This window comes from Uloborus diversus, chromosome 3 (genome assembly GCF_026930045.1).
Source record: "Uloborus diversus isolate 005 chromosome 3, Udiv.v.3.1, whole genome shotgun sequence".
Taxonomy (NCBI): Eukaryota; Metazoa; Arthropoda; class Arachnida; order Araneae; family Uloboridae; genus Uloborus; species Uloborus diversus.
In genome coordinates, this window is record NC_072733.1 from 192,131,249 (window position 1) to 192,157,991 (window position 26,743).

The 26,743-nt window shown below is 34.3% G+C and overlaps 1 protein-coding gene across 1 annotated transcript; it reads left to right on the forward strand.

The window, feature by feature from the left end:
- Positions 1–1,565: 1,565 nt before the first annotated feature.
- On the forward strand, positions 1,566–26,470 carry LOC129218477 (uncharacterized). The gene is made up of 4 exons (XM_054852759.1): positions 1,566–2,076; positions 7,018–7,140; positions 24,376–24,555; positions 25,553–26,470. Exons 1-4 carry the CDS (start codon positions 2,073–2,075, stop codon positions 25,819–25,821), a joined length of 576 nt encoding a protein of 191 aa, XP_054708734.1. The 5' UTR covers positions 1,566–2,072; the 3' UTR covers positions 25,822–26,470.
- The last annotated feature ends 273 nt before the right edge of the window (positions 26,471–26,743 follow it).

The following is a 26,743-nucleotide window of genomic DNA, read 5'->3' on the forward strand; positions in this document are numbered from 1 at the left end:
AAAAAAATTCACGAGTCACTAAAAAAACAACAGAAATCGCTTTAACTTTGCCCTTAGAATTTGAAGAGTTTTCGTGATTTTTCAAGCATCCCATCTTCAGATATGACAAATAAGGGAATGAAAGGGTGAAACAGTGTTGGACTTACCGTTTTCCTTATTGAAAAATACACTAGTTGATGCTGTTGTGATTTTTCATATTTAGCGAGACAAAATGCTTTAAAAATAACTATTTTTGAGCCCGATGCATTCTTAATGGGTAGGGTTTTCGAAGCGGTATGGGCAGGCGATCCGTCATGACGAAACAAGTTCCGATTGCTGCTATTCAGGGCTTGGCCCATGACAGTTCCTTGAAACTTTGCTCCCCTTTGAGAATATTCTCAAATACCACGATACTAAGTGAATTTTCATGATTTCGTTGAAAATTTTAACAATTATTTTAAATTAGCAGCGAGATCAAGTATTAAAAGAAAGTTTACTGAAAAAGTTTAAAAAACGACTCTGTGCACAAAATGTATCAGCGAAAAAGAGGGGACAAGTATTGAGATACCTTAAAAAGAGAGTTTGTTTTAATGCATTGAACCTGTCCAACATTAATCCAAAAAGAAGTTTTCAAACAAATCACATATGGGGAAATAACTACATTGCAGACATATGAAGGAAAACATATTGTGATCCATTATGAAACCCAAAGTAATACACTTCTGAAGCAGCTGAAGATTGTTCTGGGAGAAAGGAAGTCATAGCAGAAAATATCTCAGTTTCTGCTCTCAAAATCTATACTTTAACTCATTTTTTAAATACAGGGATTAAGAAAGGGTTTTTTTTTTCTTTTTCCAAGGCATAAAAATACTCGACATTTTTAGAAGAGTGAAATTTATGAAAACAATGAACATCGTACGAGTGATCAATTCATTATAAAACTAACTTTCTGATGATGAAATGGATTATGAAAGGTAAAGATGAAATGTACTATTTTGCTTTATATTTAGAGTTTGTGACATTTTGAATTTAGAAAAAAAAAAAAAAAAAACTAGAAGAACAATCAGATGTAACGTTCTAAAAATTCAAATTCCTTTTCTCCTCCATTTTCCACAATGCTAAATTTTCACTTGAAAGTACAAAGCATGAAAATATGCAACATCAAAAAGGCGGAAAAATCACATTGCTGTCATACTGCAGAACTAAACGTGCGAATGTTTGACCATAAAATAAGAATCCACCCCTTCAAAGGAAATGAAACTTCTGTTACATATCTTTCGCAGCCTACGCCAGACGTAATAGACAAACCGCCACATCTATGAAACAATTATCTTCAACGTTATCGTAGCATATTCTTAGCTAGTCGAATGAAGGATTGTGGACGCAGAAACGCGGCCAAATTTATATCATCAACAAACTCGATATTCCTGGTTAAAAGGTCATGCAAATGCTTCATCTTCGTGTTTTGAGCCAGTGCCTCCCCCCCCCCTCCGAAATCGCCTGAAAGACGAATAAAATATTTCTCGTGTTTTGCTTCTTGAAAAAACGAAAATGTTTGACGAGGCAGCCAGTTGAATATGGCAAGCGTCTGCTAGAGGTTGCTCATGGCAACCTCACGACTAACATAAACCTCCCCTTTTCAGCTGCCCGAGTGGATCACGCACAGATCATGTTTTGCTGAAGAATGGCTTCAGAATAGTCAATGGTCTTCACATTACCACTTCATAAATATGATCATGCGTAGAATCTCACAGACGAGTGACTGTTTTTAAATGGAGAGATAATTTGAGCCTTGACCTCCTCAATCAATTAAAAAGCAACCATTTCTAATGTCTGAAAATGAAGTTAATTCAATATTTATGAGCGCAAATTGAATTTGAGTTTATTTCAATGTGATTCAAGATTGAATCAAATTTTAAAGGTTTTCTGTAAAAAGGAGCATTTTGTAAAACGCAAATGTTTGGATGATCATTTATTTTACTTCGGTAAGCTTTTTAAAAACTGCAACAATACCACAGGTTGGATATATGACAATAATGCTGACTGTTTAATTTACAGCTTACTACTTCTGAGAGATAAACAGAAAATATGAAATGGGTAAGTGTTCATAATTTTTTTCATTTACATTCTGAAGCATTTTTAGTTAAAAAGTTAAATGTCAAATATTTTGGAAAGATGGTTATTGCTTTTTTTTTAATTTGAACTTCAATTACATCTTGCATCACCTGGTTAAAAACTAATTTCTTCTAAGAGTGCTGTGATTAATGCGCTATATTCTTTCAAAAGCTATGCTATAACGTCGATTCCAAACATTTTGTACGTATTTCAATGTAAGCTATGAAACCTTACTTCGTGTAGAAAGTTTCTCAATCATCTTCATCCAAATTAGAGACGGTTAGTTTCACTTTGTCCCCATGTTCCACTTTGATACAAGCCCCCGGAATTGAAATTATTTTTTGTTTCAACCAGATCAGTGGCACTTAGTCATATGAAAATAAGAGGATTAACAGTTGCCTTTATACAACGTATGCACGTTTAGCCTACAGGAACTCCACTTCCGAAAAAGTGTTAGTCCTAGATGCATACTTTAAATTGCAAAAATCGTCATTTTTGCATTAACATAAAAAACAATTTATAAAACTTTGTTACATTGCAAGACTAGTTGAAGCATGAATAACAATATTTAAAAGGGTTTCCTACCGATTCAGTCCAGAAATCAAGCTGAAATATAGTTGAAAGTTACTTTGAAACTTTTCCGTACCTTCTTCCTTTTCGCTATCTTTTTTTTTTTTTTTTTGTAATATAGCTTGTCCCCATTTAACCTACAAGAGCTGTATTTTCACAACTGTTACTTGTAGATACATACTTCCATTTCCCTAAATATGAATAGAGGAACATAGAAACCATGTAAAAAAGTTAGATTTCGTATTTTTTCCAATAAATTCTTTTATAGCTTCCAACATTCGACCATTTTTACAATTGGAAGTATTTATCAAGAACAAATTGTTGCGAAATAAGAGGTCTTGAAGGTTAAATGGGCACAAGCTGTATGTATGTTTCTGTAAAACACAGGAACCTGATAAATGTCAACATTCGCGTAGCATAGATATTGACGAAATACTGAATATTTCCGGTGAATCACTGGCACTGTACAATTACATTATTTCTCAGTAAAGAACATACGTTACTGGAAAGACCGAAACTCGATAAATGTCGACATTCGTCGGTGAATGTGAACATAACATTCACATAGCAAAGCATAGGCGAAAGCAAATATGTCCTATTATTAACCGATAAAGTTTGACATTCCCCAATTTCGGTCTCCTACAGCAACATACACACACACAAAATTTTACACGAAATTTTCAAGCTAAAAGGCCTGATTAGCCATTTGATGTTTTCGCTATATTTTGCTGGTGTTATCTTTCATATTGAGCATATTTCGTAACCGTGTCATCGTGACGAAAAGAATACTTATGAATTTTGTTTATCAGTTTTAATCACCTACGTACAAAATATGCTTTTATAAATTATGTATCAATTTGCGTACGGTAAAGTCAATGATTTGTATATAGAAGAAACTAGGGAAACTTGACCCAATTTTTGGTTTTTTACTTCCCTCACCCCCCTTTTTTTTTTTTTTTTTTTTTGATAGAACTGTTGGAACGAAATTAAAAAGATATATAAGTAGTTTGCCATTTTGCCATTACTATGGCTAAAAATAATAGCATAAGTCTAAGTGAAATGGTACAAAAAAATTATATTCCTCAAGTCTACATGTGGATCAATGTTCCTAGATCTAGGGAGATTTGACCCAACACTTAGGAAGATATGACCCAACTTCATAAATGTAAGAAGACTCATTGGTACTGTAATTAAAAATGCAGGTTTGATGGTGTGTTTTGCTTAAAAAGTGCTACTTAAAGTCAATGAACAAATGTTTACTCTTTACGTAAAGTGTTGCACATTTTTTAAAAATTAATCTTATTCCATATCAGAAGAAAAGCGGAAGTCTAATTCAAAACTTGATCAGCTCAAGCCTAAACAGTATTTCAGTTATTTTATTAAATAACAAATCATTAAGCTTAAATATTAATAGTATTTTAGTTATTTGTCAAACAAAAACAATTTATTGGACCAAAACATTTTAGCTGTTCATTGAGTTTAAAACAAAATCAGGCCCTCATATTCAGAATATTACAGTTATTACTTGAATAAAATAAAATCATTAAGGCCTAAATCGAAATATTTTAGCTAATCGTAAGCAAAAATTCTTTGAAAAAACACTAAATTATACTTTGGGTCAAGTCTCCTTAGTTAGCTTGGGTCAAAGCTCCCTAGGTAGCTTTATTTTGTTTACCTTAAACTTTTAGCAGCTTAAATCAATCAAGTTAAATCATTAGGCCTAAATCACAATATTGTAGCTATTAATAAACAAAAAGCCATTGAAAAAACATCAAATTAGTCTTCGGGTCAAGTCTTGCTAGTTAGTTTGTGTCAAAGTTCCCTAGGTAGCTTTCTTTTGTTTACCTTTATTTTTTAGCAACTTAGATTAAAATTATGTAAAACTACTGCAAATCAATATATAGCTTTTGAAAAGTGACTAAAACATGTATACTTTTAAAATTAATTTCCCTCAAAAATGGAGGTTAAAATCTCAGCAATTCTAAAATCTTCAAAATTTAGTTGAATGGTGCAGTATCATTTAATACTGAATTTCTTGTAAACCACAGATAACTCTAAAATGACTTGTCCTTGCAAAATACTGTTGCGTGACTGGTCAACCAATAATATGACTATAATTTTGCCTAAATATCCTTTCATAAACAAAATTCCCATGGGTCAAGTCTTCCTATGGGTCAAACCTACCTAGTTTCCCCTAGTTCTTAGTTTTTAAATATTTGGACCACTGCGTGAAACAGTAGAAAAATATGCATTTAAAAACAGTGCATGAAAAAAATTACAGTTGTAGAACGAGCATAAAATAAAATAATGATTTTAAAACTTATTCTGCCTGAAATTTAAAGAGGAAAACCCTTTTTATCATTATTAAGAATACAACTGAGAGGATATTCAACAGTTGAAATTAACTATAAGAAAAAAATTTGACTCACCTAATTTGTTGACTGGAGAGTTCAAAGTAGCAAACTGAGCAAGAAAGTTTCACTTAGTCTTCTCTAAAATGTTACTATAATCAATGAAATTGTTTATTTTATTTTTGAGAAGACTACAGCCGAGTGGACAGTGCGAAACATAAAAAATGTTGGAACATATGTAAGCAACACTAGTTTTCAAAGATTTTTTTTCTCTCAAGATGTGTTGTAAGTTGATTTTTATGCAAAAGATGATAATTTAGATTGTTGCTATTCAGCATAATATTAAATATCATTTTAACTGCTAATGATTTGAAGATGATACTTTAATATTGTCTTTGTTCAAAACAAAAATATTTTTGCACCACTTACAAATTACCGATGTGAAAACAAGTGATACTCAGTATATTATAAATAAAAATTATGGCTAACTGGCGGTAGTGTTTAAAACTCATTTAAAAAATGTCTAAATCTCGAACAAGATTTGTCCCTTTTTTACCGGAATAAACCGGTCGCACGAAGCTCCGACTAATTATTTCATTGCGTCAAAATGCAAGCACTAAGTTCTCACCATCTGTTTTATTACGTCAAAATTCATGACATGCATAGATTACTTCCAGACAGTCATAAAACTTCAAATTATTTTATGTCAACATTGGTAGATCGTTGTTTATCCACATGTGTAATTAAATGTTTTAAATTTTTCACGGAATTATAAAATTTTTCTAAGCGGCAATGCTACTCACAAACGAAAATTTGTATTTTGTTTTGAACTCATTCATTTTCTTGTACTTATAATTTTTAATCTAGTCCAACATAAATTTGAGAAGATTTACAACGTTTTCGTGTTAATTTAAAGGATAGTTGAGGATCATCTTCGGAAAAATGAAACAAATCATGTCCAAAACTTTGTAATTATTGAATCTAACTTAATAACTACCAAAATTAATCATATTTTTGTTACTGATTCTCCGTTTAATTGTATATAATCAAGTATCAGTCACATAAGTTCATAAAAACTTCAAAAATACTTTGCTAATATATGATTTAAGATTGAGCTGACATGAAATGACAGTGTAAATAAATAGACATCCTCATATATATATATATATATATATATATATATATATATATATATATATATATATATATATATATATATATATATATATATATATATATATATATAAAATAGCCAATGACCGAGTAACGCTCCTGACGTCATCAACAATGAAACTCGCTCCACGGCATGACAATTTGATAATATGTTTGGTAATGTTTAAAATGCAGGGAAAGGTTTTATTATGACAAGGCTGAACTGGATCCGGTAACTTAACAGTTTTTACTGGTAACACTGTCATTTCAGGGGAATGAAGAAACCAAAAGGTGGTCAACCATGAACGCTATCTACTGGAGTTCAGGGTTAATCCACTGGAGTTAGGGTAAAAATTTCAACTATCGAAATATCATCAAACAGGCACATGCTTCGTTCAAATGTAGAAGCAATTTTCACTCGTCATGACGGGCGATTTTCTTGTCTTTGAAATAAAAATAAAGTTACAACACTATGGGAAAAAAAAGTTCCATGATTGTTTTGAATTTTTTTACGATTTCTATATCCGATTACGCTGTGACCGTTGTAATGACGAATCTTTCTCAGAACCTGTCACCGATGTCGGGGATGTTTTTACGACACGTGCATTTGAGCTGTTGCTTGCAACTTAAAACAACCCCGCTTTAAGTATTTCTTAAAAACTAAAACGTTGTGTTATTTCGCCTCTGTGTAGCATACGAGTGATATGTTTCTCACATGTCAGTTCTTGGCTTTGTGTGCATAATCCTATGTGAAACCCTGTGTACCTGCCTTCACGCTTAGTACTAAAAGTTTTGAATGACCCTTTATTTAATACTTAAGTGTTCAGATACAAGCATTATTTTTTTACAGGTCGAAAGAGATTGAAAATGAACGGAGATTGGCCTACTCCATGGTGCTCACAGTTTGCTTCGTTTACTAAGGAATTCATCCCTACGTCCCTTATCGTCATCTTCCTCTTTAGCAGTTTCATTAGTAAGCAACTTAGCAATATAATATATTGTGTTCAAGTCTCTGTATTTCAACGTTTTTGAATGCTTTTAAAAATACTTAAGTCAGATAACTTAAGACAAAATACTAAATACATTCATATTAGTTACACGGGTGATAAGTTTTACTTCTGAAAAATCCAGCTTTGAGATTTTTTTTTTTTAACGGATTGTTCAACAGAATATAGTTTTATCAACGACAACAAGAAAGTTGGTTTACAAAATTTGAATAAAATTTAAAATATGTTTTAAAGAACAATTATGAAATTGTAGAAAAATAAATCATAGCTCGTAGAAATGAACTAACTATTTGCTAACTCTAAAAAATCGGAACCGTAATTAGAAAAAAAAACTGATGAAGATGTTTGTAGCATTAAAAATCATTAGTATAATAATTAATCGAAGGTCGATTATCTTTTTCCGAATAAACGGTAATCGGTTAGTTTACTCATTGAGGCATCCCTAGTACTATAAAGCCATATATGTAAATATTACAAAACTTTGCATGCTAATATAGAGATCTTAAAATTTCTGTTTCAAAATAACTTTGAAATGAAAAAAAAAAAAAAAATTTGACGTATCTAGTTTACTCACTGGCATCAGCATTTCAATTAGGTTAAAAACTCATAACCCATTTTATGGTATCGACGAAAATATAGCCCCGAAAATGTCATTTGGGTATCCTTATAGCTGCATTTTAAAAGGCTTGCACAATGATAGAAATGTCGATAACAATATAAAACTATAATATATAGTTGCTTATGTTATGAAAATTGCTATAATGTAACATTCTTGGACTTAAGCAGGGAGAAGTGATATAATATATGTACAAATAATTCGGTCCGTACATAGAAATGGTTGTCTCCTGTGAACTTGAAGTGGTATTGCTTATTTAAAAAACAATAAAATTTAAGAAAACCGACTTCGGTTAACCGAGGTTTCGGTTTAAAGAGTTTCGGATAACAGTTTACTTCGGTATTATTAAATATGTTTTCATTTTTTTAAAGTTTATAAACATTTCGAAAGCATGTTCATTTTTTATTTAATTTTTCTGTTTTGTATTAATCTGCACACCTGTCTTACGTAAAGTATTTTACACATATCAAGTGTCAATACATTCCCAAACACCCCACCTTTAGCATCAAGGTTCAAGATTGCCTCATAATTTAAGGATAAAGGGGCAGCATTAAATGGCTACCAATAGTAAAAAAGTCGACACTTAACTAAAAGTGTCTGCAGACAACGTTTCATTATGTTTGAATTTTCATGTTCAACAGAATATAGTTTTATCAACGACAACAAGAAAGTTGGTTTACAAAATTTGAATAAAATTTAAAATATGTTTTAAAGAACAATTATGAAATTGTATAAAAATAAATCATAGCTCGTAGAAATGAACTAACTATTTGCTAACTCTAAAAAATCGGAACCGTAATTAGAAAAAAAACTGATGAAGACGTTTGTAGCATTAAAAATCATTAGTATAATAATTAATCGAAGGTCGATTATCTTTTTCCGAATAAACGGTAATCGGTTAGTTTACTCATTGAGGCATCCCTAGTACTATAAAGCCATGTATGTAAATATTACAAAACTTTGCATGCTAATATAGAGATCTTAAAATTTCTGTTTCAAAATAACTTTGAAATGAAGTAATACAAACTACTACTACGAGACTACTTTATCTCTACTAATAATAAAGCTGAAAGTCTCTCTCTCTGGATCTCTATGACGCGCCTAAACCGTTCGACCGATTTTCATGAACTTTGGCACAGAATTAGTTTGTAGCATGGGGGTGTGCAACTCGAAGCGATTTTTCAAAAATTCGATTTTGTTCTTTTTTATTCCAATTTTAAAAACATTTTACCCTGCAAATTATCGTAACGTGGAAGAGTAAATTACCGAATTGTCATATAGTGGAACCATAACATGGGCGATCAAATGAACATAGCAAATTTGCGAGAAATTCATCATCCATTATTTATAAATATACAGGCGAACCAAATGACCTTTTAATTTTCTACTACGGGCAAAGTCGTGAGGGTACCGCTAGTTTAGAATAAAAACAATGAATTTAAATACAAAGTAAAAACAACTGCAAAAAATAGATAACTAAAAACTGCACTCGGAAAAAGTGGTAACACTTTTAATGAGGGGGGATTTATCGCACAATAAACAGCAAAATAATCGAGTGCATTCTTTGCTAACTTACTCTAGTGTGTTTAGTCACTTTCTGTTTGGTTTGAAAAAGAGGCATATGAATGCACAGCGCAATCCAGTAAAGTAAAATATCAATACTGCCGTACTAAGTGCAAAATTCGTATAGGCAGCTTTGTTCAAAAAGAGGAATTGCCGTTTAAAGTTTTGCGCCTCCGTATATTTGACTCGCATGCAATTTTTTCAGATTTTTTAAAAAAATATTTACTATTGACAAATGACCATAAAACGTTGTATTTAGTTGAAATATGTGACAAAGAACCACCTGGTGACCGTAACTCAATTTTGATGAAAAGTACAGTTACGACTTTTGTGCTTAGCACGACAAAATACCCCGCCTCTCCACTCAACTATACAAAAAACCTTCGCCAGTCAAAGGTTAATGCAGTGATATGTGGAAATAATAAATAATTCTAAAAAATAATATCATTTTCCATCTAAAACGAAAAACTTCTGCTGAAGATTTTAATTGGAAACTTGTTTGAACAGCTGATAGCGATGCACGTCGTTTTCAAAGAACCATTCTTCAAAACGCACAGCATTATTTGTTAAAGTAAAAGCTTATTTTTTTCAAAAATTCAATATATTTTGAATGAAGTGTTTTTAGGTCAGTCAACATTTGAATTGTATGTGCGTAGAATAATGTCTGAAGTGTTGTAAAAACGTATAATCATAAAAAATTTCTTAAAAAATAATAATACAAGTTTTGCATGCTAGTGTTGAATGAAAACTGTTATCTTTGACCGATCTTATGCACATAAGTTAAAATATTGTTAGCCTGCATTTCCTACAAAAAAAAAAAAAAAAAAAAATAGCATCGACGTCATTTCCACTGAAAAAAATTTGTATTCGGTAAAAGGAAACAGAAAAATAATTCTAGTTCCTTACGAAAAGCAAAAAGTATATACAACTGGAAATGTTTAGTGAAACAGCATCGAACAACGATGAACATTTGTTAAACATGCAATAAACAGCTATTTTCCTCTCCTAACTCCATTTTCTTTCCATGACCAAGGAATTATTCCTTGTAGCTTCGATTCCAAAGTCCCAATTCTTATTGTAACTTTGGGACAATCATCGTTATTTTTTCAGTATCCGTTTTTGTTCGTTTGAGCAATGACCTGTGGCGGAGACTGGGCTTTATAAGTATGGGGGAACATTTTCTTGGGGAAGTTGAAGACTATTTTTGGGGTATATTTGGGTGATTTTAAGGGAGAGAGGCTCCGGAGGCTCTCCCCCTGAAATCATTTGATGCTGAAATCTTCAAAGAAACGTTTCGGCTGTCTTTTTTAATGCAAAAAGTAAGGGAAACTCTTGCATTAAAAAAAATCTCGAAATTAGTGTCTTAAAAACACAAAATCAGACAATTTTTAGCAAACTTAGGGCAAGGGAGGTTCTGGGGTTCTCTCCAAAAGGTTTTCTAAAGTTGAAAAGCTATTTTAGACTATCTTTGGGCGACTTAGGAAGGAAGGGGTTTAGAGGTCCTCCCAGTATTTTTTTTGGGGGGGGGGGAGGGGCTGATAAAGTCCTAATAACTCTGTTTTAGACTTCGTTTAGTGACTGGAGACGAAGGTTCGGGAGACTACCCTTCTTCCCCTCCCACATTTTTTCTAAGAATTAAAAAAGAATTTCTAATAATTAAGTCTTATAAACGCAACTTTATATATATTTGCTGTTGTAAAGGTAAAGGCAAGAGTTTCCCTTCCTAGAAAAAAACGCAAAACTGGAGGAAATTTAGGCTATCTTTGAAGTTAAAGGAAGGAAGGAGTGTGTTCGAGAGTTTTCTCGGGGAAATTTCGGCAACTGAAGTCCTAAATTTGCCATTTTAAGTTATCTTCGGTTACGTTAGGGGGTTCGGGTAATCTCCCTAAATTTTTTCGAAATTAAAATCCTAAAAAAGTTTAGGTGATCTTTGATGATGCAAAAAGCGCTAAGTAGTCCCCCTTTTCTTCCCAGCTCCCAAGTCACCACTACTGGCAATAAAAAATCTTTAGAATTTGTCCAATCTAAATTGGACAAATTGGCAACCATCAATGCTCATTCCCAATATTTATACATAGTTTTTTGAACCAACAGACAAATAAGTAGTCAGATAATTTGAGGTAAATGGAAACAGAATTTCAATGCTTCAACTTCAGATCCCTTTCCTTCCTTTTGGACGTATGGATTGAAAGTTTTGTGCATCACATCCAAAACTATACTCTTTGAAAGTAACTGGAAAATTGACTTTTCAAATATTTGTTAGCGAAAAAAATTCCGTTTATATTTACCGCATCAAATTTCTACTTGCCCCAGAGAACAGGGGTAGGTAGAAGCGTCAAGTTCCTTCCCCATGAGGTTGTTGTAAGAAGAAACCATAGTAATACACAATAAATTTAGATAATTTTGAAGTTCTACTTCACCTACACTCAACCTGCAGCCCATAAGCCGCATGCGTGCAGCTAAATCCTTCAAAGGTGATCTGAAATCTTTTGAAAACGAAAATCCTCCAAAAATGTGCTCTGAATTCATATAAAATACAGTCAGCTCTCTATAACTCGATGTCCCAAGGGACCGGACGAAACATTGGAGTTATTGCACTGTTAAAAATTCAGGAAACTTTTACGGTAAACATTACTGTAAAATGGAGTGTTTACAGTACAGAAAAGTTTTTCAGTAAATTGTACGGAAAAAAATTAAACGATTGCAGCACCAATTGAGACACCACGTGATTCACAGGGTGAAGCGGATAACACCGCATTTCCCCTCCTTCGATGTGCCCCAACTGGTATGGTGGTCAGCACAGCCGACTGGCAATACGAAGGTCCCGAGATGGAACCTGCTGCTCGCATTTTACGTTTTTTAACACGTTATTCTACCTTAAAATTTTACAGTAAAATAGGATTTTACGGTAAAAGTTACTGGCAACGTGGATGCCAGTAACTTTTACTGTAAAATTTCGGGATTTTTTTAAACAATGTGGTAGTTTGAGTTATGTGAAGATCTCACAACAGTCTCAAAAGTTTGGACCCAAGGACAACTTCGAGATAAAGGAATATTCGAGTTATAAGCTTCGAGTAATCGAAATCTGATTGTACACTTAAGTGTAATTTACATCAATATTAAATCGTCCAAACGAAAAAAGATAGGAAAAATGCAAGCTTAGTTGTTTAAATGTAGCCCAGAGTGCAATGTGTATAGGGTAAGTAGAAGCCCTAAATTCCACATCAAAAGTAGTAGTGAAGTTAAAATTTATAAAGGCGTTTACTAACCTCCTGCGTGACAACTAAAACTCATTGAAATCACACTCTAGAAACAACAATTTCCAAAATGACGAAAAAGTACCCAAATTTAAACATATCGCAGAGTCAAAATGGCTCCGACTATGTGGTACTCAAATTTGAAATATTCAAATACTCATCAAATACTCGAAACAATAGGTGCTCATTTTTGATGTATTTGTGTTCATTTTAGAATATGTAATAAATTTAAAATTGAGTATTAACCGAGTTATGTACTCACTTTTGACAATGAAATAATTCAGCGCACTATTTGAAAACATGGGTACTCGTATTTGAAACAAAAGGTTTCAAAAAATTCAGAAAGCATGAATATACTCATTTTTGAAAACTTCATTTTTCTCAGTTCAGTTACTTCGCATCTGTACATCTGCTCTTGTGGAAAAGGTAAGATCTTTCAACTTCAATCAATGATTCACACACTTTTTTGCGAACACGCGGAACTCTCCGAGTGTCTTCTTTTTGTTGACTAAGCTTTACCCACCGAAAGTTTGATTTTGAAAATCACCACACACAAGTGTTGTTATACAGTTTCTTTCCATTTACTCCATCTGACCAGGGTTGTCAGGAGAAAATTCTAGCCAAACGGCTTCGTGAAATAAGCAAAAAAATAACCAACCTGTGCGAAAACTACACTCTCTTCTGAGTATTTTGGAAATCTTTAAAGGGGGATCCCCTTTCCTATATTACTAAGCTTGATAAAAACTTACTAGGAGTATAGAACAAAATTGTGAAAAGGAAAAACGAAGAGCGAAATCAATGACGCTTGATACTTAGCTAAAAGCGCTACTTATGCGAGACTTTCGATTTCAGAGTTGTGAAACTTGATCCCACTATTCAGAATCCCTCCTTAAAATATAACAATAAGATATTAAATATAGTACCCTAAACAGCCAAATTTACTCTGAAACCAGTTTCGTTAGACGCAGGGGCGGATCCAGACAGAATTCTTGGGGGGTGGGGGACATTTGGAAAAATACGATGCTTTAGAAAATTTTTGAATTTTACAAATATTAATACAGCCTATCTTTAACTAGAGCATTTTTTAAGGAATTTTCACTAGGCGACATAAGTTGAACATAAAGGCTGTAATCTTCCCAAGAAATTCCCTCTTTTCTTAACAAACGTGTGCAGTGCATATATCGTCGCCTCAAAGTGGTATTCTGTAATCAGTACTGCGTTCTGAGGCATCTGTATAGGACTTCTGGTTTAAGAGAAAGCCGATATGAACCAACCGTAAGTATAATATTAACTCCGAAGTAAAGGGGACCCGGGGGTTTTCCCCCGGGAAAATTTTCGTATTTTTAGTCTTAAAAACGCATTTTAGATGATCTTTAGTCATGTTAGGGGAGAAGAGGTTCTGTGGTGCTCTCCTCTCTATTTTTCGAAATAGTAGCTCCAAGAATGCAGTTTTAAACGATCTTTGATGATGTAAGAGGGAGGAGAGATTTGAGGGTCCATCGAAGGAAAGTTTTCTGATTTTTAATCTTAGAAATGTATTTTCACTGCCTTTCGTAATATTAAGGGCTCGGGTGTGCCTCTTCCCCCCCTCCCCGCCCATTTTTCGAAATTGACATTGCGAACGCAAACATTATCTCCAATAATGTTAAGAAAAGGGATGTTCGGGGTTCTCCTGCGGATTTTTTTTTTTTTTTTTTTTTTGCTATTGTAGAGCAAAAAACGCAGTTCAATACGATTTTTTCGTGATGATACATGGATTTGAAATTTGAGGGCCCACACCAAGAAATTTTTCTAATTTTCAGGCTTAAAGATGCCTTCTCATTATCTTTGGCAATGGTTGGGGGGAGAGGTTTGGAGCGCTCCACCCAAAATTGTAGCTACAAAAAGGCTGTTTCAGATTATTTTTGGTGATGTTAAGGAGAGGATAGATTAAAAGGCCCATCCCAGGAAATTTTACCAATTTAGAGACTTAAAAGCGCATTCTAGACTATCTTTGGTAAGGTTCGGGGTTGAAGAGATTCTGAGGTAAACTCCCAAATTTTTTTCAAAATTGAACTCTTTAAATTGCAAATGTAGACAATCCATGGTTCACGAGTAACTTTTATAGGACCAGCAATTTCCGAAATTGAAGCTCCAGAAACGTAATTCTTGAAGACTTTCAATGATGTTAGGGAGGTTTACACATAATTGTAACAATATCTATGTGCATGTAAAACAGACTTTGTAAACTGCTTTTTTGCTTTTTATCACGAGAAAAAAAAAGTATTTTAAATGTTCATTGACATTTTGGTTGTCTATTCAGTATTCAGCAAGATCATTCTCCGTCCTGTACGCGCATATTTTCTACTTTTTTACTTAATATGAACAGTTCCAGTTAGTTAAAATTTTTCGCCATGAAAAAGTTTCACTTTTTATACATTTCTACTAATGAACGTGTATATACGCATCCCTCTTTCGAGTTAGAAAATAGGTATCTAAGCCAAAAGTCTCGTCAGGCGAAGAGTGAAAAATTCTTTAAGATCTAATTAAAACCCACCTGGAACTTTTTTAATTAAATTTCATATTTCCATTCTTCTTCCCAGGTATATTAATATATAATTATCAGGAACTAAAATCCTGTAAGCAGTCACTTAACGTACAACAGCGATTAGCTTTGAATAGGTAACCCGTATTAATGTAATGGTTTAATTTTAATTAATTTATTTTTTGCATATTGTATTTAAAGCGTTTAGAATCAAAATCAGCTCAATCCATTTTAAGAACTTTGCAGGACAAACAAAATACATTTACCGCTCTGCCCACTTCTTTTTTCAAAAGATTTTATTTTCGTTTGAAAAACATTCGGTGTACGACTTCATTTCTGTTTCCTTTTTTAAATGAGCAGTATTTGCTCATTATTTGCAGATGAAAATAGTTTGGATTGACCCAGACCCAATTTTGCTGTAAGTTGGCCTTAAAAAAAATTCAATTAAACCCCTTTCACTTGTATGCCACGTACTAGCATGTACAATACAAAATGTTAGTCAGTTAAGCCACTTATAATAATGTTGATGTTACTCGTACGGTTTTAGAGTGGCGGTATGGTAAAAGCTTGGATTGTGCTGGTTTCGAAATAAAACTAGTTTCTAGCAAACGTTTTCGACCTGATCATAGATTCAACTTGTTTTGATACCAAATGCCTCATTTTTGTATAATTGTTTCATTAAAATAAACTACTCATGGAAGTGCTATTAATTAATGAAAAACTGAATGGAAAATACTCATTAAGGAGTGATCATGGCATAAGAATAATCTTGTTAGAAATGATAGAACTTGTCCTTAGTTTCGGTTTCATCTTCGGCTATACTTCATTTCTATAGTGGCTTTTTTTTTTTTTTTTTTTTAATAATAAACAAAACTTAATCTGAGCTGAGTAATATTTTGCAATTTTTATGTTCTTAAATGCACCTCTTAAATTTTTCATAAATATTTGTTCGGATTTGAAGCATTAACCATGAACTGCTATGACGCCTTTATTTTCTTTAATCAATCAATGATCTCTCGAAAAGAAAATCTCCAAAAACGAAGAAATCAATGAGTGATTTGTATTTCCGGTCACATTTTATGACGTGTTAAAACGCTTTTTATTTATTTATTTTTTAAGAAACGTTTGCTTTTGTACTAATCATTTAAAGACATGTTTTGCAAATCTGCATAACAAAACTATATATCGCTGCGTCTTTTTCAATATTTTCTCATGGTTTCTAATGCAGTAAAATTACAGAGAGTACCAGTACAACAAAATAACCGCTTCAAAGAAATACAGTTTCAGTGCTGTGTTTGCTGTCATTACATTGCTTAAGTTCAATGCAACGAAATTCCCGTTACAATGAACAATATTTGCGATCCCTTAAAGTTTGTTGAAACAAGATTAACTGTAATTTTGATTTGGTGTTGAGTAGTATTGTTTATATTCAATTAATTATTGCTTAAAAACTACAATTTTTGAGCACAGAACTGGATTTTCCGTTTATACCAACAAGGATCATTATGCTTGGATTTCCGTAGAAAAATGATTCGTGGGGTAAAAAGAGTAATGGCAATTGTATAGTTATTTGATTGAGCTAAAAAATACAATACAATTCTCAAGAGCAACTAAAATGGCCTACAAAACATATATCGCTCACCGGCAACAATACTGAAACATCTCAAACGGTATAAAAAAACGCAATAATTATTGATTTGCTAATAATTATTGAAGTAATTATTCATTGAATTTAATTTAATTTTGTTTCTTGTCATAAAATCGGCAAAAACCAATTTACATAACTGATGTGGTGATGGCGCATAAACAACATAATCAAAAGAGACATCGTTTAAATGTCATTGAAAATATTTCTAACTTTAATTATACTCTATTTAGACTACAAAAATCAACTAGTGAGCATAACATCGTGAACATGTTGCGCACATCCTAGTACTTGAGCATAAATCGGTTAAAACTAGTGTTGCGTTTTTTTTTTTTTTTTTTTGGTCACCGGCAGGATCGCGGTGATTGAATTTGTTTCAGCTTTCAGTCATCATTTTATTTTCTACATGCCTACGGTTAAAGATAATTGTCACAAGACTTACCTTCTGAATTGCGTGTCAGGACTGGCTTGGTAATATCTTTTATCTAGGTGCATCTAAAACACTAATTCATCAACCAGTAAAACATGTATATCAGGACCAAACTAGTTGTTTTCGTGAACAAATATTAATTAATCACTCTGCTACACTATTTACACTTGAAAACCTTCATTGAAACAAATCATAACCAATTAATTCTTCTCTTAACCAACTCCAATTGTTACGTCTACGCACCTGCGCTTCTGCAAGTCAAACTTCTTCTTCTTGTCACACTTTGCGGCGATCTTGCTACAGTTTACTCAAGTGGCTTTACCTCTGTTACTCTAAATTATCACTCCAGAACAACTGTTAACAAAATGAAAAACGACTGAGGAAACATAATCAAACAGATTTTTTAAAAAAAGCCCACCACCAACCCAGAAACCGAACAGCATCAAAGGTCAAAGTTATTCCGTTTTTGTTAAAACAACCTTCCAGTCTATAACTGGTGTCTGTGAACTTCATTTAAAAATGCCAGCATTAGTTTTCTTTGGTTACAGCGTTGGGATAACAGCACATATGATTTTCTTCCCGTACTTAAGTTTTATAGGAAAAAATAAATAAAAATAAATTATATTATACTCTGTACAAGAAGTTGAACAACTTCACACATGTTTATTCCAGAAGGCTGCGAAGAAAGCTCCTTGCTTTTAGACAAACTCACAGAAAAGATTAACATCACCAAGAGAAGAAAATAGCTCCTAAGACAGCGGTGAGAATCGAACCCATGACCTCCTTAATTGGGCACAGGCAGCGGTCGGAGCAAACGTTTTCCGCCGTTCGGACATGGAGGTCCCAAAATGAAACAAATACAGAGTTATCACAAAAGAAAGAACAGATATCAAAGTTGTTGTTGTTGCTGTCTTGTGCCAGCTGACAGGGAACTTGGGGTACGCTGCTTCACTTTTCCAACTGTAGAGTAATTTGGTGTGAAGTCCGACTTCCACAGTACACACATGCCATAAGAACCCGTTTATAGGGTAGGCAACCATTCACAACACATCACGTTCACACAAAAGAAGTACAAAGGCAGAAGAGAGAAAGAACATCCTTGTCCGAGTCGGGATTCGAACCCTGGACCTCCCCCATCGCAGTCAGATTCCTCTGACCACTAGACATGGCGGGCGGCACAGGATATCAGTAACTCATAATATCGAAACTAGTACACATGTTAAAGTAATTGATAATCAAAAGTCAGGAAAAATATATTGGGTTGTTCGGAAAGTAATTTCGTTTTTTCCCGTAAGAGGAATTAATTACGTTTTTTCGAAATCAACTTCACACTTAAGCCGCATAACCATTATATGTCTTGAGAGCTGATATTGCAAGGCTTGTGTGTGAAAAAGTTCTATTAATTCTACGCAGTAGTTTTTGGTTGGTGCCCTTTTAAATATGGAGAGCAATAAGCAGCATTTTCGTCATATTTTACTTTTTTACTTCAGAAAAGGTAAAAATGCTGTCCAAGCGAGAAAAAAATGGACGGATGTGTATGGAGAAGGCGTGTTAACAGTACGCCAGTGCCAGAACTGGTTTGCAAAATTTCGATCCGGCAATTTTGATGTCGAAGATGCACCACGGTCTGGAAGGCCGGTCGAAGCTGACAAAGATGCGATAAAGGCATTAGTTGATGCAAATCGGCGAATAACCACACGAGAGATCGGTGAGAGATTAAATTTGTCGAATTCGACTGTTTATGGCCATTTGAAAGGCATGGGCTTAACCTCGAAGCTCGATGTGTGGGTGCCCCATGTCCTTACGGAGCGAAATTTGTGTCGTCGCGTTGACGCGTGTGATTCGCTCCTCAAACGTCAAGAAAATGATCCATTTTTGAAGCGGATTATTACTGGGGACGAAAAATGGGTTGTATACAACAATGTTAAACGCAAGAGGTCATGGAGCAGAAAAGATGAACCGGCTCAAAGCGTGTCAAAAGCCAACATTCACCAAAAAAAGGTGATGCTCTCCGTTTGGTGGGATGTCAAAGGAATCGTTTTTTTTTTTTTTGAGCTTTTGCCGGACAATACAACGATTAATTCAGAAGTCTATTGTCATCAGCTGGACAAATTGAATGATTCACTTAAAGAGAAGAGGCCTGAATTAATCAACAGGAAGGGTGCAGTGTTCCACCAGAATAATGCGAGACCTCAGACAAGTTTGGTCACTCGCCAAAAACTTTTACAGCTTGAATGGGACGTACTGCAACATCCACCATATTCTCCAGATCTGGCGCCTTCCGACTACTATTTGTTCCGGTCCCTGCAAAATTTTTTGGATGGCAAAAACTTTACCTCAAATGAAGATGTCAAAAACCACCTGAACCAGTTTTTTGCCAGCAAGGACCAAAACTTTTATGAGAGGGGAATTATGTTACTGAGAGAAAGATGGCAAAAGGTGTTGGACCAGAATGGCCAATATATAATTTAATAAAATATTTATTCATTATACGAAAACTGTCTTTCATGTTCTCCAAAAAATACGAAATGACTTTCCGAACAACCCAATACCAAGTTCGTTTGTTTTTTCAGTTACAAATGTTCAATGTAAAAACCTTTTTGCAACGGCAGTTACATAATCTGTAATTCAGTTCGCTAAATACGTTTTGTAGAGTAGCAGAGTAGCGCAAACTCGAAACTCGATATAGCCCGGGAAAATCCAGGAAACTCGGTCACGCCTTGGCAAGACGATAAAAAACCGCGCGAAAAATCTGTCACGCCTGAATTCCCGATAACCCGAAATTTTAAAATTCAGCGACTTTTGAGTCCACAATAGCTCGGGTTTTCGGGACGTTGTGCTGTATCACATTACAAATGGTTCGTAATGACTTAGCTGTCATGTGTCTGTCATTGGTTCCTAATGTTGCACAAATGCATCTGCCAATGGTTGGTATTACTACAAATGTTACGAACCATTGACATCACTTCCATTTCTTGAGTTGGATGTCAATAGTTGATAAACAGTGCCCTCCCCCCCCCCCCTTTGATAGACAAACAAAAACGTCCCAGGACGAGCGGAGCGAACTGAATTACTGATTAGATGTTTGTCGTGTAGCAAAAGGCACACATACTGGAAATTTTTAATTGAATAGTTTATTGAGCAATAACGATTGCTTATTGTTCTCATTTGACCGTTTTTGGTGTCCGTGCCTTTTTCAACTTGAACCAGAAGCCTCTGCAGCACCACCGCCCACCGTCCTCTGCTGGCGGCGCGGCGCGGCTTCTCCGGTTTTGAGCTATCCGCTTCTCCTGGTCGGAGGCGTCCATGTCCTACACACACGCACGTTCACACACATACGCACACACGACTTCACACACACACACACACACGACTTCACACACATACACTCACACACGCCTACGTGCATACACACAGGTCTACGCACACACACAACTATGCACGCGTAACCGCCCTGGAGGAGAGGCAGGCTTGGGGGGGGGGGGGGCCAGGAGCCGTTTCTAGAAACAATAACTCCAATGAGTAGGGTCCTGTCTCAGTTCGTGATTGCGAAAAACATAATTTGAATTCAAAATTTCAGAATTCAAATTATTATTATTATTGAGCAATCACGATTGCTTATTGCTTTCATTTGACTGTTTTTGATGTTAGCTGATTTTTCCCACCGCCACCCTCTGCACCATCACCGTGGACAGGCGGGCTGCTCACGCTGCTGCTCCTATAGCGAAAGCCGTCTCCAGGTTGCATCCATGTCCTACACACACGCGCATACATACACAACTACGCACAAACACACATACATACAGACACTTACACATATATACACACAAAAACCTACACACACACACACAAAACTACCCACACTTTCATGCCTGCACACAGACACAAACACATATATCCCCCCCCCCACACTCACACTCGTGATTGCGAAAAACATAATTTGAATTCAAGATGTCGAAATTCAAATTATTTTTTTTTTCTTTAACCTCATTTTTCTATTATTTTAATGCTTATAATAGGAAAAAAACAAAGTGTAAAAGAAAATGAATATTTTTGATTACTCCTTTTTTAATGTTTTATTACACAAAAATATTGATCGTACTTTTTTAATGAAGTATTCTATTCAGACCTGTGTGTGTAAAATCTAAATCTGTATGGGGGTCTTTTTTTTTCTCGTTTGTCTGAAAGGTGCTACACGTTTCGTACTGTACGTACTGAATAAAACACTTCTTTTGTGACGTACTTGACCTAAATAAAAAGTTAAATGAAATTAAATAGCTTTTTATTTATTCATTTTGGGAAAATTAAGCTCTTTTGTTCTGAAAATGAAATATAACTGTTGTTTTATCCATACAGTTTATGTGAATTCCAGCCATACGCTGCTAATATGTTAATAGGCTTGTGAATGAAATTATGATAAGACCTGACACTGTGAACTAAGCTTTAGTGGATTAGCTATCATGTTCTTTGCGTAAAGTTGTTCAGTGAAACGTAAAACATAAAATGTAAGACACGGAGAAAGTTTCACACACCAACGTTTAACAGATTCTTAGCGAATCGCAACGTCGTAGATTCCGCTGATATGAAAGCTTTACTCAAGCGGAAACAATAGCAAGTTTCCCATTAAAATCAGAATGACATCATCATCTTCAAATCCTAAAGCTATCATTTCAACTTTTGATTGAGTAATAGATGTTCTTATGTAGTTACGTTGGCAGTATTTTCATAGCATTCACTTTCTCGTGAAACGGCTTACTGCGTAAGACAAAATAATGTAAAAGAAACGACTTTCGTTTTCTCCCAAGAAAATCCTGTTCCTCGAGAAACACCAATTGAAGCTACTCTTCAATATAAAATTATGATTAACTCTTCTTTGAGCTTGCGGGAAGAAGGGAGGAGAAGTGATAGAAATGCGTTCACAATTCGATTCCTGTAATAAGTTTTCTTCGGTGGTTTGAAGTGGTATTGTTCTTTCACTCTATGTGATCTTCAGGGACACGGACAACAACAACACAACCAAAAATAATAATAATAACAATAAATTCAAGGAAACCGACTTTTGTGTTGATTTCAAGAAAATGAAATGAATTTACGAAACCTTAGCAATTGTCATCTGCTGTCTCATTTTAACAATCGATGAATTTAGTGACGTATGGTTTCCTCACATATGGCAGCTTTATAAATCGCTGTTCCCAAACGTCTAGCTTTACCACCGAAATTTTAACTGGCAGTATGTACACTGAAAACATAATATCAATTTAAAAATTATATTTGTAAGTCATGGTGACGTGTGAATAGTTTTGAATTAGTGTTTTGACTCCTGAATACTACTACTATAAATGACACCCCTCAGTAACTTATTAATAAAATACAATTATTTCATCACGCTCTTAATATTGTTAGAATTGTACTTAAATAAATGTATTAATGTTATAAAATTTTACTTTTGAACAACTAAAGGGTAAGGGTGTGATCCAGGTCAAACTTTCACAAAAATATCCTATTCCATTATACTATTCCGTACTTTCAGAATAATTATAACATTTATACCCGACTGTTGGGAACTATTGTTTACTTGTAAGCATTATCGTGTTGTTGGTGTCCTGTCATAGTTAATACTCCCCCTTAAAGGTATGGGGTTCCGTTACCGCTCAAAGTATTAGCATTCTCATAAACATTTTATTCTCTAAAAATAGTTGTTTTACTTTTTTTTTTTTCAATTCTTTGTAGAAGTATTTTCTATTCAACTGTGAAAATCTCTTGTTTAAGTTAAGGAATTCTTTATTAAGTTTGTACTTAATTTAACTGGTAACTATTTTTTTTTCTATTTTCAGATATAAAAGTAATAAATATATAAAGTAGAACATCGATTAACCGAATTAAAGATCGGACCTCCTTCAGCAAATTGAAAATTCTGAATTAAAAAGGTACTGAAGAATGACTGTCAAGTGGCAGAAGAAACTTCAACGTAGACTTTAGACATGCTCACATTTACAAAATGACTTCTACATGTGATGCTTTTGTTCAGTAAATGTCACAAAAATCAGAAAATACAATGTAATTTAATAAGATTTAATAAAACTCAGTGGCGTACAGCACATTGGGGCCAAGGGCTAGTGTGCCCTTCTCAATTTACGAGGTCAAGGGCTATGGGGTGCAAGGTAGCGGTAGATGTTTCAGTTAGGTGGTCAACCGAGCGCGGAACCCCCAGGGTTCAGTTCCCAAGCAAGCTCGATACTCATTTTGTCTACCCGCTAAAGTGATGACAGGCTGATAAGACACGACCCTTATCTTTCTTGTGTTGCTAATAATACAGTGTAACGTATTTTTTGCTTCTTAATTTTAAACATAATACGCTAACAAATATTTACTTAGCAAAACAACATTTTACTTTCACATTTAATGGAATTTAAATATATATATATATATATATATATATATATATATATATATATATATATATATATATATATATATATATATATATATATATATATATATATATATATATATATATATATATAGAATTATTTGATGTCTTAAAAATTTACTATTGGGTTTGAGGGATTTCAAAAAAAGAAAAAAAAAACGTGGGAGGGGGGGGGAGGTTGAAATGCGTAACTAATTTGTGTTTGCAGCTGAAATGGCTGCTTCCGGTGCCTTTGAGTGATGTTGTTTACTTATATATGAGACAGTGAGAAGAAAAGGGATGTATAAGTGAACATTTTCAAGCTTTGAGCAAAACGCGTTTAAAGATAAGATCCTAGGTAGACTTTCGTTGAAATTTTTTTCTGAATCATGCTGCTCAACGGTACTCACCAGGGCTACAAGTACTATTCCTTGCCCCAAGACAGAGGAGAGGTTCACCTTATCATCTGTACTCCAAATTTTAAAATTTTGCCACTCCCATCCCTTTGCTTCTCACTGCCTGTATATATAAAAAATAAAAATTAAATTAAAAGTCAGTAAAACGACCTCATTTGACCTTTTGGTTAAAGTAAGAGTTTCAAATAATGGAGATTCTTCTGTATTTTTCAGTTCCTGTAAAATTGACATCACTTTTCATGATTTCTGAATACCGCAAAAGTCGGCAATGGAACTGTTCCTCTCCAAGTCATTCGGTGACTGTTTTTCACACAAACAAATTTTTTTTTATTCATTTTAAGGTTGTGATGCTCTCGACTGCTTCAAATGTGTCTCTGTTGGTGGTGATAATAAAGCGTGTGAGGATCCTTTTCACAACAACTATACCAGTGACATATTAGAAGCTCCATGCTGGGCAGGGAGGAAACAAAGAGATGGTGTCTTTCCAGCAACCGCTTGTATAAAACTTTCAGGTATTTACGGTGAGTTTAGGCTTTCTTCTTTGTATTTCTTAGTTTGGTTCTTTTTTAAACTTTTCAATTAGATAAGAAATAAAAGTAATTCTAAGTGTTCAAATGAACAAAATACATTGATCTATGCATGTTATACATTACCGTTTTAAGCATGAATGACAAAAATACTAACATTTGAAGTGAATTGCAGTTTGCTGCAAAGGAATGAAGAAATCCAAGCGCTTTTAACAGTAAGTCTGGGGGCCTTAGTACCCTAAGCGGGTGCTAAGGCCCCCAGAACTACATGCAATGTACCAGATAGCTCGCTTATCACATCCCACATCTTGAGGATATGATAACCGGGCTGCCTGGTATATTGCATGTAGCTCTCGATTAACCCTCTGGCTTAGGGGCGATAACTTGCTGCTAAATACCCAAGCTTTGTATTCAATTCACGAGTCAAACCGCACCATGCTGCGGACACTTGCTGGTGAGGATTAATTCACTTTATCTACCAGTTTGTTGGCACTCTCAGCCTCAATGATATGGCATCTGCCTCCAGCTCGGAGTTCTAAGACGAACGAAACTGCAATTTCAGGATGTGATAACTTGGCCGTCTGGTATATTGCAAAAAGTTTTTGATTTTTCAATTTTTTCAATGTAGCTGCAATGTAGTGAGAATTGCAAATTGTATCCTTTCCTTTAAAAAAGGTGTAACGGAAACAGTTGGAGGAAGAAAAAAGTTTAAATTTTTTTCATTATTTTGCAGCAGACTGCATTTTACTTCATCTGTTAGTATTTTTGTTATTAATGTTTATAGAATGGTGAATAACTTTTCCGAACAAGCTATATTACGAGGTCAGTATAATGCCCACTTTTCGGGTACTCCACAGGTAAAAAAAAAAAAAAAAAAGTCTATTAAGTGATAGATGAAAGTGGTGGGAATTGTAAAATTCATTTCCTGGTCATATGCAGTCAATAAGCTGATGGTTTATTAACCACTTGTTTCCTTTTTCTTTACTTTCAGAGGACACTGGACAGAAAATGGTGGTGAGAGGATGTGCTTTGGACAGCGGTACATTAACCATCGACACAGAAATAGTTCGAATGAGTCACTGTGGAGGCTTTTATTTTGATGATCGCTACGTCAGCGGATGCCTTCAGAGTTGTTCCGAAGACGCATGCAACACAGCCCAACAATGGGCCTGGCCTTGGACAATCTGGCTTTATCTGCTTTGGACAATATGTGTTACAGACTTCCATCACAACTATTTATCCATTCTTTCCTTCGAATAGGTTTCTCCCATGACATTTTCATGAAAAGGACCAAAATTTTACTGAAACTATGGTGTGAGGAGAAAGGTCATTCCATTGGTAGATCTTGAAACTGACTTTTAACTCATTGAGCATTATCATGGTGGTTCTTTTCCGTGATACATCATGCAACATGCTGGCTAGACAGCATTATAGGATGTAAAATGTGGAAACACTGCTTATTTACGTATGAAGCCGTTCTTCCAGTTATAAAAACAAACGGAAATCCGCTTACACTACTTTTTCTTCAAACTTCGTAAGATTAATCAATAATGAACATTTTAAGGTGACTAGTTTTGTAATATTTACATCGATACTGTGGTGAGTAAAGAGAATTGTAAAATCTGGATTGCCAACTTCGCAGTATTCTTCTTATAGGAAGAAGTTGAGACTTGCTAGGCACAGTGAGGGGCCTTCACATTACTCTACAACTGATACAAATATCGATCATGGAATTAAGATCGAAAAAAAAAATAATAATATTTTACATTTTTGATGCCTTTAGGAGGAAACTTTACAAAAGTATGTTTCTTGAGACTTTCTCCGAAAATTGCACATTCTCTTCCATAAAATGTGAGGTTTAAGTAGTCAACTCGTGTAGCATTACTTTCTTTCTTAATAAATTGTTCTTTTATAACTGCGTGAGTTTGAATTTTCGAGTAAGTTGATTGGTACTAAGTTTTATAGGAATTTGTATTAATGTGGTGAACAATTTCATACACTTTTTAAAGTAATTACATTTTACGTAACCTTCAGTCTGCCAAAAAAAAGCAGATGAGCAATCAAAAGCCATAATAAAGAAACTGAAATCATAAGCACTCATGTGAACTAAAGTTGTCTACTGTTTTTCAGCATTAAACACTTCGGAAGTTCTGCTATAAAATCATATTTATTTAAAAAATCA